The 12135-nt window shown below is 43.7% G+C and overlaps 1 protein-coding gene and 1 long non-coding RNA gene across 2 annotated transcripts in view; one reads left to right on the top strand and one right to left on the bottom strand.

Annotated features, from left to right (window-relative positions):
- Positions 1-12135, bottom strand: part of LOC307019863 (uncharacterized protein) — a gene marked incomplete at its 3' end in the record, with an annotated part of 56242 nt that overhangs the window by 810 nt on the left and 43297 nt on the right. Inside the window, exons 3-5 of the mRNA XM_079650964.1 lie at positions 7391-7688; positions 7220-7303; positions 5580-5832 (exon numbers count right to left, since the gene is read on the bottom strand). Coding sequence (XP_079507090.1) covers positions 5580-5832; positions 7220-7303; positions 7391-7688 — 635 coding nt within the window. The remainder of the gene's footprint in view (positions 1-5579; positions 5833-7219; positions 7304-7390; positions 7689-12135) is intronic.
- LOC307018882 lies at positions 2960-4184 on the top strand. The gene is made up of 2 exons (XR_013802521.1): positions 2960-3542; positions 3888-4184. It is a non-coding gene; the product is annotated as an uncharacterized lncRNA (long non-coding RNA).

Here is a 12135-nt window from a genome sequence, read left to right as displayed (position 1 = left end):
AGTTGCTTTGAGTGTGTTTAATGAGACCAGCTCTCTGAGTTTCAGCTCAGTTTGAAGCAGGTTCCAAGCTTGAGGGGCGGCGTAACTTTGCCAAGTTCAGTACGGACCTTTGGTACAGTTAAAAGGAAAAAGTTCCCGGAGCGAAGCCGATAAGATCCTGTGCATTTTCTATTTATCTACATCCTTAGATAAGGGGGAAGAGCACCAAGAATAGCCTTATAAGGGTGTGCCAATGTTTCAGTCTACGCGTGGTCAGGGACGACCACCCAACACGAGTGTATAGATTGCAGTGGTGCGTCAAGGTTTTGAGGTTTGTGATGAATATCAGTGCACCGTGGTAGATGGTGTCCAGCGAGTGAAGGCACTGAGAACATGCATTCATATAAACCACATCTCCATAATCCAGACAGAAAGGTTGCAGACACTTAACACTCTTAGACTTAGACTTATACTCTTAGACACTCTTTTTGGCCTAATAGGAAAAACAAGACTTGTTTCCTACATTTATTCTTAATTTGTGTGGTTTAAAAGAAAGCAAATTGTCAATTATAATTCCAAGATACTTATACTGCAACACAGATTCAATCTCCGTCCCCTGCAAGGTGGTGATAGGAGGAAGGTTCAAGACCTTGGGTTTTGCTTTCGAGAACATCATTAGCTTTGTCTTGGCAGCATTTAAAACAAGTTTCAATTGACACATGTTGGATTGTACAATGTTAAAAGTATTCTGGAGCTGACTAAGAGCCTGATTCGGGGTGGACGCAGAACAATAAATAACTATCATCGGCATAAAAATGCAAATTTGCATTCAAAACATTGTTATTAAGACTGTTAATGTAAATTATAAAAAACAATGGTCCTAAAACAGATCCCTGTGGCACACCCTTGGATACCTGAAGAGATGTTGAAGTTAAGCCTTCAGCCCGCACACACTGTGATCTGCATGATAGATAGTTCTCGAACCAACAGACAGCCTTACCTGAAAGACTGATACTAACGAGTCTTTGTGACAGTAAGGCATGATCCACTGTATCAAAAGCCTTTGACAAGTCAATAAAAAGTTTATGCACCTCTGAGACTGTTACTGGAATAAAATTAAACGGTTCACCCTCCCAGATACCACCGTCACAGCGATCAGTGGCTCCTTGTGCTATGTTCTACGAGGTAAACAGTGAACCAGAAGCAATACAATGTTAATTAAAGCAACCAAGCATTTCTGCCTTATCAGAGATTTGAACAGCAGGTCTCCCTTGAAAAAGAGATCAATGATCTCAATGGAATTCATCTGTATAAATAAAGGTTTGAAATTAAATTAAATTAAACAGAGTCCTCCGTCACAATGCAATGTGGAAGCTGTATAACACTTTTGTTTCCAGCTAATGATTTAATAGTTTTCCAGAATTTAAGAGGATTATTTAGGTTGTCTGAAGTTTGAGTTAGGAGATGATCCGCTTTGGCTTTTTCAGATTTTGACGGTAAATGCATTTCGCAGCTGCCTGAAGAGCAGCCAATGTGACCCAAGACCTGTACTCCTGGCTTTTGACCATGCCACATTGCACTCGTGTAGTAAAACAGAAAGATCTGAAGTGAACCATGCATTGTCTCTGCCTCTTACTCTGTAGTTTCTTAAGGGGGCATGCCTATCAACTATTTTAATAAAAACCATCATAAAATAATGTCCAGGCAGTTTCAACATCTGCAATGAGATGGATTTTGTCCCAATCAAATAGAAACAGGTTGTGTAAAAAACCCTGCTCTACAAAATGTTTCATATCACGCTTTATGATGATACAGGGTTTTGTCTTAGGGACTTTTGTATTCCGTACCGTGGCAATGACACAGTGGTCACTGATGTAATTTGCAAATACAGAAGCAGGGCTGTATTTATGAGAAGCTTTTGTAAGGATTAGATCAATTAAGGAGGATTTCAGATTGGGTCTAGTGGGACTGCCAACAATCTGTCACGATTCTCATGTTATGTCACGTTTATAGTTTTGTAGGTTTGGGTGTTTTTGCTGTTTTCCCTGTCATGTTTTCCTCTGGGTTATTGTCTGGTCCTTTTCCCTGTGTTTTTCCTCTTGTCATTAGTTTCTCTGGTGTGTCTAATGGTCTGATTATTTTCACCTGGGCCCCTGTGTTTTCTCCTCCCTCCTCACCTGTGTCTTGTTGTGTGATTGGTCTTGCGTGTATTTAAGTTCTGGGTTTTCTGTCTGTCTTGGTCGGTTCGTCTTGTTCCATGACTAGTTCTGCGGTGAATGTTCTGTTTTGTTATCATTTTGTTATCATAGCCTTGAAATAAAGGAATTTTCAGTTTATATCTGCATTTGGGGCCTGCTTGTTTCACAAACCGTGACACAATCTGAAAGAGATTTAAGGAATTGCCCTATGTTTTAACATCATCAGATGCTGGTAGTAGCCAGTTCCAGTTAAGGTCACCAACAATGACAATTTCAGCATAGTTAAGACTGGACAAAAGCTGCATTAATAACGGTAAAGCGTCGCTGACAGCTGAAGGTGGTCTGTAGCAACCAACAACAGTAATATGGAGCGCTTTTGATACTTCCAAGTCAAGAGCCAAAAGTTAAAATTGTTTTGTCAGTGATGTAGAGAGAATAATTTGTACATGAAACTTTGATTTAACAGACTGCAACACCTCCACCATTTTTAGGTGTACCAGTCCTATACACATTATAGCCGTCAATGCAAATATCCTTGCTTGAAATTGATTTGGTTAGCCAAGTTTCAGATATCACTATTATATCAGCATCGGTTGAGTGTGCCAAAATACGAATCATATCCATTTTAGCAATCAAACTGCGCACATTCAAATGGATGAGACCAAGACCAGACCTTGATTTAAAATCTGCAGGGGTGTTAAAATTAACACAAGAATCTGGTCCAGGGTTAGGTTGCACATTTCCTGAAATCAACAATAAAAGTACAATTAGACACCCAGTGTTTCCCCTACCATTGTCTTGGCGGGGCGCTGCGCCCTGCCAACGGAGCCCCGCGCCCTGCCTGAAATTCAAGGTGGTTTTTTTTGTTGTTTTTTTTTATTTACATTTTTATTTTTTATTATTTAAAAATAAATACATATATATAGCACCAAATTGCAACTGAAGTAATCTATCTACGGTCACTTTTCACATTGAACATGTGCTCTTTTATTAAATAAACTAAACGCCTATGTTATTTATCCAATGTGCATGTTTCAGTGTCCACAGCCTTGCGTATTCACATTCTCCCTTCGCTCTGTTTCTGAAGGGCGGGGCTCCGCTCCCCCCCCCCCCCCCCCCCCCACACACACACACACGCGAATGCACAAACTCACAATCAGAGACAAGAGCGGAGGAAAGGAGGAGAACAACAGCTCTGCTGTCTGCCCGTTTATGTGTGTCCCCAGTTTCAAATTCGTTTATTATTATTTTTTAACCGCAAGCCGTTATCGTCACGGGAGAAGGACACACACAGCCTGCCCAGGTGGACGCGCGCGAACGCGACAACGAACGTAGCGTGCGCATTCTAAAAATAGCTCACAGATGGTGAGCAGGTACCGCGGTTTTGAATTTCAGTATTGAATTTGACAGAAAACAACAATCAAACACCAGCAGAAGAATAGTCTAATGAGTTGGGTGAAAAAAAAGACAGGAGATGTGAGTTGGTTTATTCAGTAAATTAGCTCAGGATAATTGGATGTTCTGTCACTTGTTGATGGGAGGCTAATGCAGGATTTGCTAGCTTGATGCTACCGGCATTTAGCGGCTGTGACTCAAAAAATTGCCACTTAAAATGTATCGTCAGCAATGTATGACAAGCAGACTGCTTGTTTAATGTTAGACTCGCACCAATAGCTCAATATGATCATAACACGATTGCTTTCATATCAGAGATCAGATGAGGTGGAACTGCCTCCAGCAATAGAGGATGAGGCAGAGAGAAGCAGCAGCAGCACAGGGTTGCAGCAGGTATGTTATATGCTGTAGTCAGGTGATTTAAATGTATCAATGAAAGGAAGAAGTGTAGGCTACATGATAAGAAGGGAATACAGTTTGAATTAAAGTAATAAAGTACAGTGTAACACTGTACTTTATTACTTTTTAATGTACAAATACTTTGTTACTGTATGATATCAATAACAATAATCCACAGCTCCTCTCTCTACTCCAGAGGATAAAAAAAATCTGGGTTCCCCGAAAAAAAAATTGGGGTACCCGAGCAGCACCCTGCCAAGGCAGTAAACCTAGGGGAAACACTGGACACCTACAGTATAGGCCTAGGTGGACTTTTTGACGGCTCTCTCTTAGTGTTTAAACCTAACACAAAAGCATGAACATGGCTTGAAGAAATAATAAAGTTGTCTTGTAGAGCCATGAGGCTAATCAGACGGGCCAAGTCCACAGATCCGCACTTGACAGATGCGGGAGAGAGGATCAGAGGGAGGGGGCTCAACATCGTGCCCAGTGGACTGCAAGAGGAGCACGTTCCCCGTCCTGGTAAAACCGGGGTTGGGAGAGATGGACGGGATATTTTGGTCCCGTGGGAACTTCCCCCAGCGCTGCTCCAAATTAAAAGGGATAGGACAGCCAAAAACAGTGAAATAATTAAAATCCTGCGAAACGTGGAGAACCCAACCAAAACAGCAGACTCGTTAGTGCAGAACAAAATCAGGGTCAATCCCATATAAATCCGTTCCGGGAATTTTCAACCACCCGATCAGCTGGGGCGATGCGTGTCGTGACGTCACATAAACAGGAAGCCCGACCCGATGCATTGCTGGTTTAAAAGTAAAAAAACTGGATCAGTAGGGATCATAATACAGTCAGATACAGATCAGTGCACAATTAAAAAAGCCAGGAACTTCAATTTAGGATGAGAAAAATAATTGGACCCATCAAGATCAACGATGTGTAGTCCGGTTGCCGAGTTAAATAGGCCGGTTGAAAGTAGCCGGTATTTCTGCCGTTAAGTCACACTACTACATTTATGATTAGGATTTGAGATGTAGCAGTTGAAAAATTGAAAGTGTCCGCAAGACAATTTAGATGTAATCACTCAATTACGGACACTTGAACAGCCCTTATTTGAATAATTAGGTCATAAAAGTTTCCATTTCCCCTCTCCATTCATGTGACTGATCCGAAGCCAGACTTGAGGCCTGTACATGAGCGGATAAGGAGAACACTAGTGCACATCTCTACAGGCCCAGATCCCCGGATGACCTGGGTGCTACTGTTCTCCAGAGTCAGGCCATTTTGGCTTCATGCTCCACTGAGCAACTTCTTTAGGAATTAATGAGAGCCCGCCTCCATCGCTGGATCCAGTTCTCCTCATACATCCATGACATTTACAAACTGATAAACAGCAGACAACTAATGTCTCCCCACAAAGTCAGCTTTCCTGTTTTCCTCCATCACAGCACTTCTCTGATTACCAAGGTGCTGCTGTTGCCTGAAAGTTGGATCAGAACTCTCACTTCATATCAATTGAAGGCTGGTGGACCAAAGGAATACTTCCTTGTTCTGGACATCTTTAGTGAATATGGCTGTGTTTTATTTTCTTTCTTCAAACTAGTATCATACCTGAGTCTCGGGCATCTAACTGGGTGGAGCCCACACACTCCCTCAGCTGGGGAGGTATCACTTCCTGCTGCTCCACTGAGGCTGTGGAATCCCTCTGTCCTGAAGCTGAACATCCCTCTGTGGAGTCTGGCGCAGGGACAGACTGCATCAGGCTGGCCTGTGCTTCGTGGAGGTCCTGGTCACAGTGTGTGTTGGTGGCAGGCGGGAGAGTCTGTACACTCAGACTGCTCTCTGGAGTCCGTCTCTCTGCAGTCTGACACATACAGGGCACATATGGTATTGAGAGGTGAGGTGTTTAAACCATGAATATGTCTGAATCAGCTAAAGATGATCAGTACTGTCATACCTTCAAGAGGCAGTGATTTAACATTTCTAGTTTGGAAGTTGGCTTGATTTTGGTAGAAAAGTCAGGAATATTAGTGTTGTTGCTTCAGCATCACAATCATTATTATGGGCTAGTGCGTTGATCCTCAAATCAGGGGAGCTGGGGAACACCAGTTCAAATCCTGCCTCCACCGCCACTGCAGTCAGCATGCCGTTGTGTCCTTGGGCAAGACACTTCACCCTAATTTGCTACTGTGGGTATTGTCCACAGTATTGATGTTTTATTATGTCAGATATGTGTACTATGTAATGTAAAGCGCTTTAGCACTTGGAAAAGCGCAAAATAAATGTAATGAATTATTAGGGCCCGAGCACGGAGCGCTAGGACCCAACGGCGTCCTAGCACGAAGTGCGAGGAACCTATTGTTATTATTATTATTATTATTATTATTATTATTATTATTATTATTATTATTATGTGTAAACATGTAGATGGTTCCTGCTTCACATTAAAACAGCGTCTGTTGAATTGGATCTCTTAAAGTTAAGCCTCTTTTCACATACAGACCTCTTTTGACCTGTAAGTTATTAAATCAACATAAAGAGCAAATTGACTGTGACCTCGGTATCCCATTAGTAATATGTAATGCCTGTACTGTCGATAATGTAAACATGTTTAATAGTTTTAACTAACCATCTAAATATTACTGTATTGCAGACTCTCAGGGTCCGACAGCAGAGGGAACAGAGAGCCTTTCAGCAGTAACCTCAATGTTCCTCCACGTATACCTCAGCAAATCCCTTTATTGTTTAAAATGATATGTAAACAATAGAGAGTTGTGATGAGGTTATTGATCAAACTGTTTCTGTGTGTGTGTTGTGTGTCCAGCCGCTAATGTCAGTTTCATGTCAGTATTCAAAGTCAAAGTCAACGTTATTGCCAATCTTCCAGTTTGTGTGTACAGACAGAGATCGAAATACTGTTTCCCACAATCCAGAATATAAAAACAAATGTATATAAAATATTAAAATATCTGTGCAAATATGTATATACGTATATACACTGTCAAAGACACATATTTACATGTGCACACATTAAGACCTAAATAAAAACACAACAATCAATATATACAAAATAACAGCCACTTCCTAGCTTTTGATAGCAATGTGTATTGCTAAACATTCTGTAACTGTGTTTAAATGCTATAAATAAAAGATTCCTATTATTAATTGTGATTGTTAAAAAAAGAAAAATATTTACATTCAATAAAACCAGCACCTCAGTATGTGTGTGTCTGTGTGTGCATCATGCTTGCCTGGTCAGTGTGGCCCCCCTGTGTTGGGGGCTGCAGAGGCCTCCTCTGCAGGGCGGGGCTGCTCTCTCTGCTGCGAGGACTCACCTTCACAACAAACAAACAACCTGCTTATTATATAATACACACACAAAGGCTCAGATTATAACTCATAAACATTCATCTGTGCAGCACCTTGTCTACAGAGGGGGAGTCTCTCCCATGGGTGGGAGTCAGTGGGGAGCTGGGCTGGTGGTGGGGGGGCTGATTCACTGAGGTGGAAGCGTTCATTCTGCGGGCCATGACTAGGGAGGCTTCAGCGGGACCCCCAGGGAAGGAGGGGGTGAGTGGAGCAGGTCTGACGGAGGATCGGGGCTGGGGTTTGGGGGAGCTCTGGGGGCTCTGGGTCTTCACGGGTCCCTGGTCTGTTGCCATGACGTTCAGAGTCTCCATCTGAGCTGCTGTGGCTGGTGGGGTTGACTCTGACACACACCTGGAGGGAAAGAGATGTGACAATGCATCAGAATTAATTTCGTGCTGAACATAGAAGCCTGGTGGAGGTAATGGGCACCTGCGGAGACAGCTGAGGGCCTCCGTCAGGGCCCTGGCCCTCTTCAGCATGGACTCCATCTTATGAGTCTCCTCCTTCAGGAAACGCACCGCCTCCAGCCTCAGCACTGAGCGCAGCTTCCCCTGCAGCCCTGGAAACTCACCTAGAACACAACCAACGGATCAAGAGGATATTGAATTAAAAAGACGTGTTACCCTGTTCAACTCAGAAATACTTCCCATCACCTTGTATCAGTATTTCACAAGGAATCCCAGGGTCTGCTACCCTTGGGGGATAAGCTGTCAGGATATTATTGGATACAAATGATGTCAACATCAACCTCCGTTGTCTCTGATTGTGGTTGAGAGCTTTTCATACTGAGTCAGTTTTACATTCATTTGATCCAATATTTATATTTTCCTACATAGACTTATACAACAGTGCAGTGTAGAGTACAGATTGAATGATCATTGATAATCTCTTACCCAACACAAATGTTTCCAATGAATAAATAGTTCTCTGCATTAAAGTGTGTATATCTGAGCAGGATTAGGATCAGAATTTTAATTGTATTCATAATATTCATTTTGGGTCATCTGAATAGCTCAGCATTAAGCAAATCATCTGTATCACGGGTTTCCTCCAACTGTTTTTGTAATTTTCTATATAAGGAATTATCATTTTTATAATAAACAATAAAAGGAAACCCAAGATCACATGATCACAAACATCACTGTCATACCTCCTCTTCTGACTTTACCCTCTCTAATAATCCTTGGTATCTTGATGTTGGGGCTCCACAATATGGACACTGAGCCATGGATCTTCTTTCACATGATCCTCTTTTCATTTGGAAATCCAAAGCCCCTTCCTGTGTCAACAACTACAGTAGAAGTTCTCTTATCCCCAGCTGTGGACATCAATTAACAGTGTCCATTGGTTAGCCTGTGACCTATGACCTCACTGGGTCATTAGGCCCACCCTCAGAATGGATATCTCTATGAGAATCAGAACACCTTTATTTGTCCCACAGAGGGGAAATGTACAATTGTTACAAAGACCAAAGACAGCTTAATATGCATGCATAAGAAAACATTTTAAAAATAAATTAAACAATTTACAAGATACACAGTAACAGTTACGGTTTAGCGATATAGCAGCCAGGTGAAAGTATAAAAGGTGGAGGTGGTGATCCACCCCCGAGAGCAGCAGCTTGTCCCCCAGGAGCAGGGGCTGGATGGTGTTGAAGGCACTGGAGAAATCAAAGAACATGATCCTCACAGAGCCCCCCCCCAAGCTTCTCCAGGTGGGAGAGGGACCTTTGCAGCAGGTAGATGACGGCGTCATCCACCCCGATGGCAGGGTGGTAGGCGAACTGCAGCGGGTCCATCGATGGTCTTACAAGGGGCCGAAGGTGTTCCAGGGTCTTAACCAGCTGTGATGTCAGCCCCACCGTCCGGTAGCTGTTGAAGTCCTTGGGGTGAGGGGTCTTTGGCACAGGTACCAAACACGTCTTCCACAGCTGAGGTACCCTCCCTTGCTTCAGGCTCAGTTTGAACAGAAACTCCACAATCCCACACAGCTGGTCCGCGCAGGATTTGAGGAACCTCGAGCTGATGCCATCTAGACCCGCTGCCTTCCTCGCTCTTATACTTCTGCAGCTTTCTCCTCACCTGGTTGGTGGTGAGGGACAAGGTGCCGTCAGCAGGAGGGGGGGTTGGAGTGGGGACAATGGGGGGTGCAAGCAGGGGTAATAGGCCAGGGAAGAGGCCCCTGACTGGTGAAATCTCTTAAAGAAAATGTTCAAGTCGTTTACCCACTGTTGGTGCCCCCTGGGAGTCTGGCTCTTTGTAGCCAGAGATGGTCTTCAGGACTCACCAGGCCCCGCTGACGTTCCTCTGCTGCAGCTGTTCCTCTATCCTCTTCCTGTAGCTGTTCTTCCCCTTTCTGATCCTCCACCTCAGCTCCCTCTGTATAACCCTCAGCTCCTCTCTGTTGCCTGATCTAAAGGCCCTCATTTTGTCCTTTAGGAAAGCCTTTATCTCAGGGGTCATCCAGGGTTTGTTGTTGGGAAAACATTGCAAGGTCCTGGTAGGTAGGATATTTTCCACACAAAAGTTGATGCTTCGGGACCTCCGTATGAGTAACCCCAAAACTGGAATGGTTACGTCATTGGATGTAGACGATGAAAACATCTCTTGGGGCACCCTCCACCCCTCTCCCCACAGACCGAGTGTGACGAGGACTGCAGGCAGGTCAGGCTGGAAATAATTCCATTGAGGGCTCAGGGGGATGCCCTCAATGATGAGTTGAAGACCCTGCGCTACAGGCTGAAAAAGGAGCTAAAACCTCGGAAGCAGAGGGCCACTGCTGTTGCCACCATTGTGAATGAGGCTAAGGAGGAAACTGTATACATACAGGCTCAGATTCTGCACCCTGGTTCTCTCCCACCATTTAAACCACTTTAACTGAAATTTGGAACACCTTTGCTGCCTTATAAAGTGATATAATTCGCCCTGGTTCTCTGGGTACACTCTGTCCCTATTTAAGACACTTTCCCCGACATTTGAACCACTTTTGCTCCCTTAGAAAGTGATGTGCTGCAGCCTGCTCTCTGGGTAGACTGTCCCTATTTAAGACACTTTCCCCGACCTTTGAACCACTGTCCATGGCTTATAAAGTGATATGCTGCACCCTGGTTCTCTGGGTACTCTCTGTCCCTATTTAAGACACTTTCCCCGACATTTGAACCACTGTCCCTGGCTTATAAAGTGATATGCTGCACCCTGGTTCTCTCCCATGGCTGGTTATCAGTAAATGACACTGTAATCCTATTTAAACCACATTTTAGCCTGTCCAATTCATGGACTTTAATTAGGGTCTGAGACCAGAGTTCGGCGAAGACCCTATTGAAATCGGTCGCGCAGCGACTGATAAACCTGCGAAACACAACCAAAACAGGGAAAACGACCGGCAAAAGCATAGAAAAGGTTCGGAAATCATGACGGCTGATAGGCCGCGCGAGCCCAGTCACGTGGGACTTCATCCGTACCACTAGAAATGTGTCGGGTAGCGTCTCGAGAAATGGGCAATTCAAAGTTATCACGGTGTCATAATGCCAACTGACATGCTCAGAACGCCACCAAACTTCACATGATGGTTAAGACTGCGGCCCTGAACAGCTCTAGGTCAAATATGATGTTTGTCGTTACCATGGCAACGGATCCTTCGCCATTAAACACGGTGTCGCTGTAACTCCAATGGACACGGTCCCATCGTCCCCCAATCTTCACTTTTATATCACCGGTCCATGCCTCACCAGCTCTACGTGAAATCTGAGATCTCACCATATGCCATTTCCATTGCAACGCATCCCTCGCCAAAAAATACGATGTTGTTGTAATTCAATGGAAAATCGTCCAAACAGCACCAGACTTCAGACTATCATTAATGGTCGGACCCTCAACAGCTCTATGTCAATTATCGGATGTTATCAATATGCCGTTCCCATGGCGACAGATCCCTCGCCATAAAACATGGTGTTGTCCTAACTCAATGGAAAAACGTCCAAACGGCACCAGATTTCAGATGATGGCCAATGGTCCGGCCCTCAACAGCTCTACGCCAATTATTGGATGTAATCATATGCCGTTACCATGGCGACAGATCCCTCGCCATAAAACAAAATGTTGTCCTAATTCAATGGAAAATCGTCCAAACGGCACCAGACTTCATATGATGACTAATGGTCTGGCCCTCAACAGCTCTACGTCAATCATGGGATGTCATCATATGCCGTTGCCATGGCGACAGATCCCTCACCATGAAACATGATCCCTCGCCACACGGTGTTGTCCTAACTGAATGGAAAAACATCCAAACGGCACCAGATTTCAGATGATGGCTAATGGTACGTCCCTCAACACATAAAAGCATATTAATTATAATGAAGCCAGCTGCAATGGATCATTGATCCACCAGGGGGTGCAGTGGGGTTCCACACTGGAGCTCATGTGAAATAAAGTCAGATACTGTACGCTGGATGTACAGCGGAACTTTGTTAAGATCCATATGTCACGGATATCTGCTAAATAAGAGACATGTAATCATTTACAAAACATCACCATGTTGTTATTTAACAAAATAATGTTGTTTAGTCGAAAAAAGCGAATAGGAGGAAATGCAGCCCGGCTCTCGATTTTTAATCCTAATTTAATGATCATCTTCACCACGATCATTTATGTTTATGTTAGCCGTTTTGACGTCACTGACACATATGAATATACTGTATTCAACTTCATTAAAACGTTATTAACGTGCCTAAACTCAGTAATTCACTAAAAATATTTATATTTTAATGGAGCCTCGTCGGCAGATCAGGATCCCAAAG

This window comes from Notothenia rossii (assembly GCF_949606895.1).
Source record: "Notothenia rossii genome assembly, chromosome: 9".
NCBI classification, from domain to species: Eukaryota; Metazoa; Chordata; class Actinopteri; order Perciformes; family Nototheniidae; genus Notothenia; species Notothenia rossii.
The sequence above is the reverse complement of the archived record's forward strand: the minus strand, read 5'-3'. Positions and strand labels throughout refer to the sequence as shown.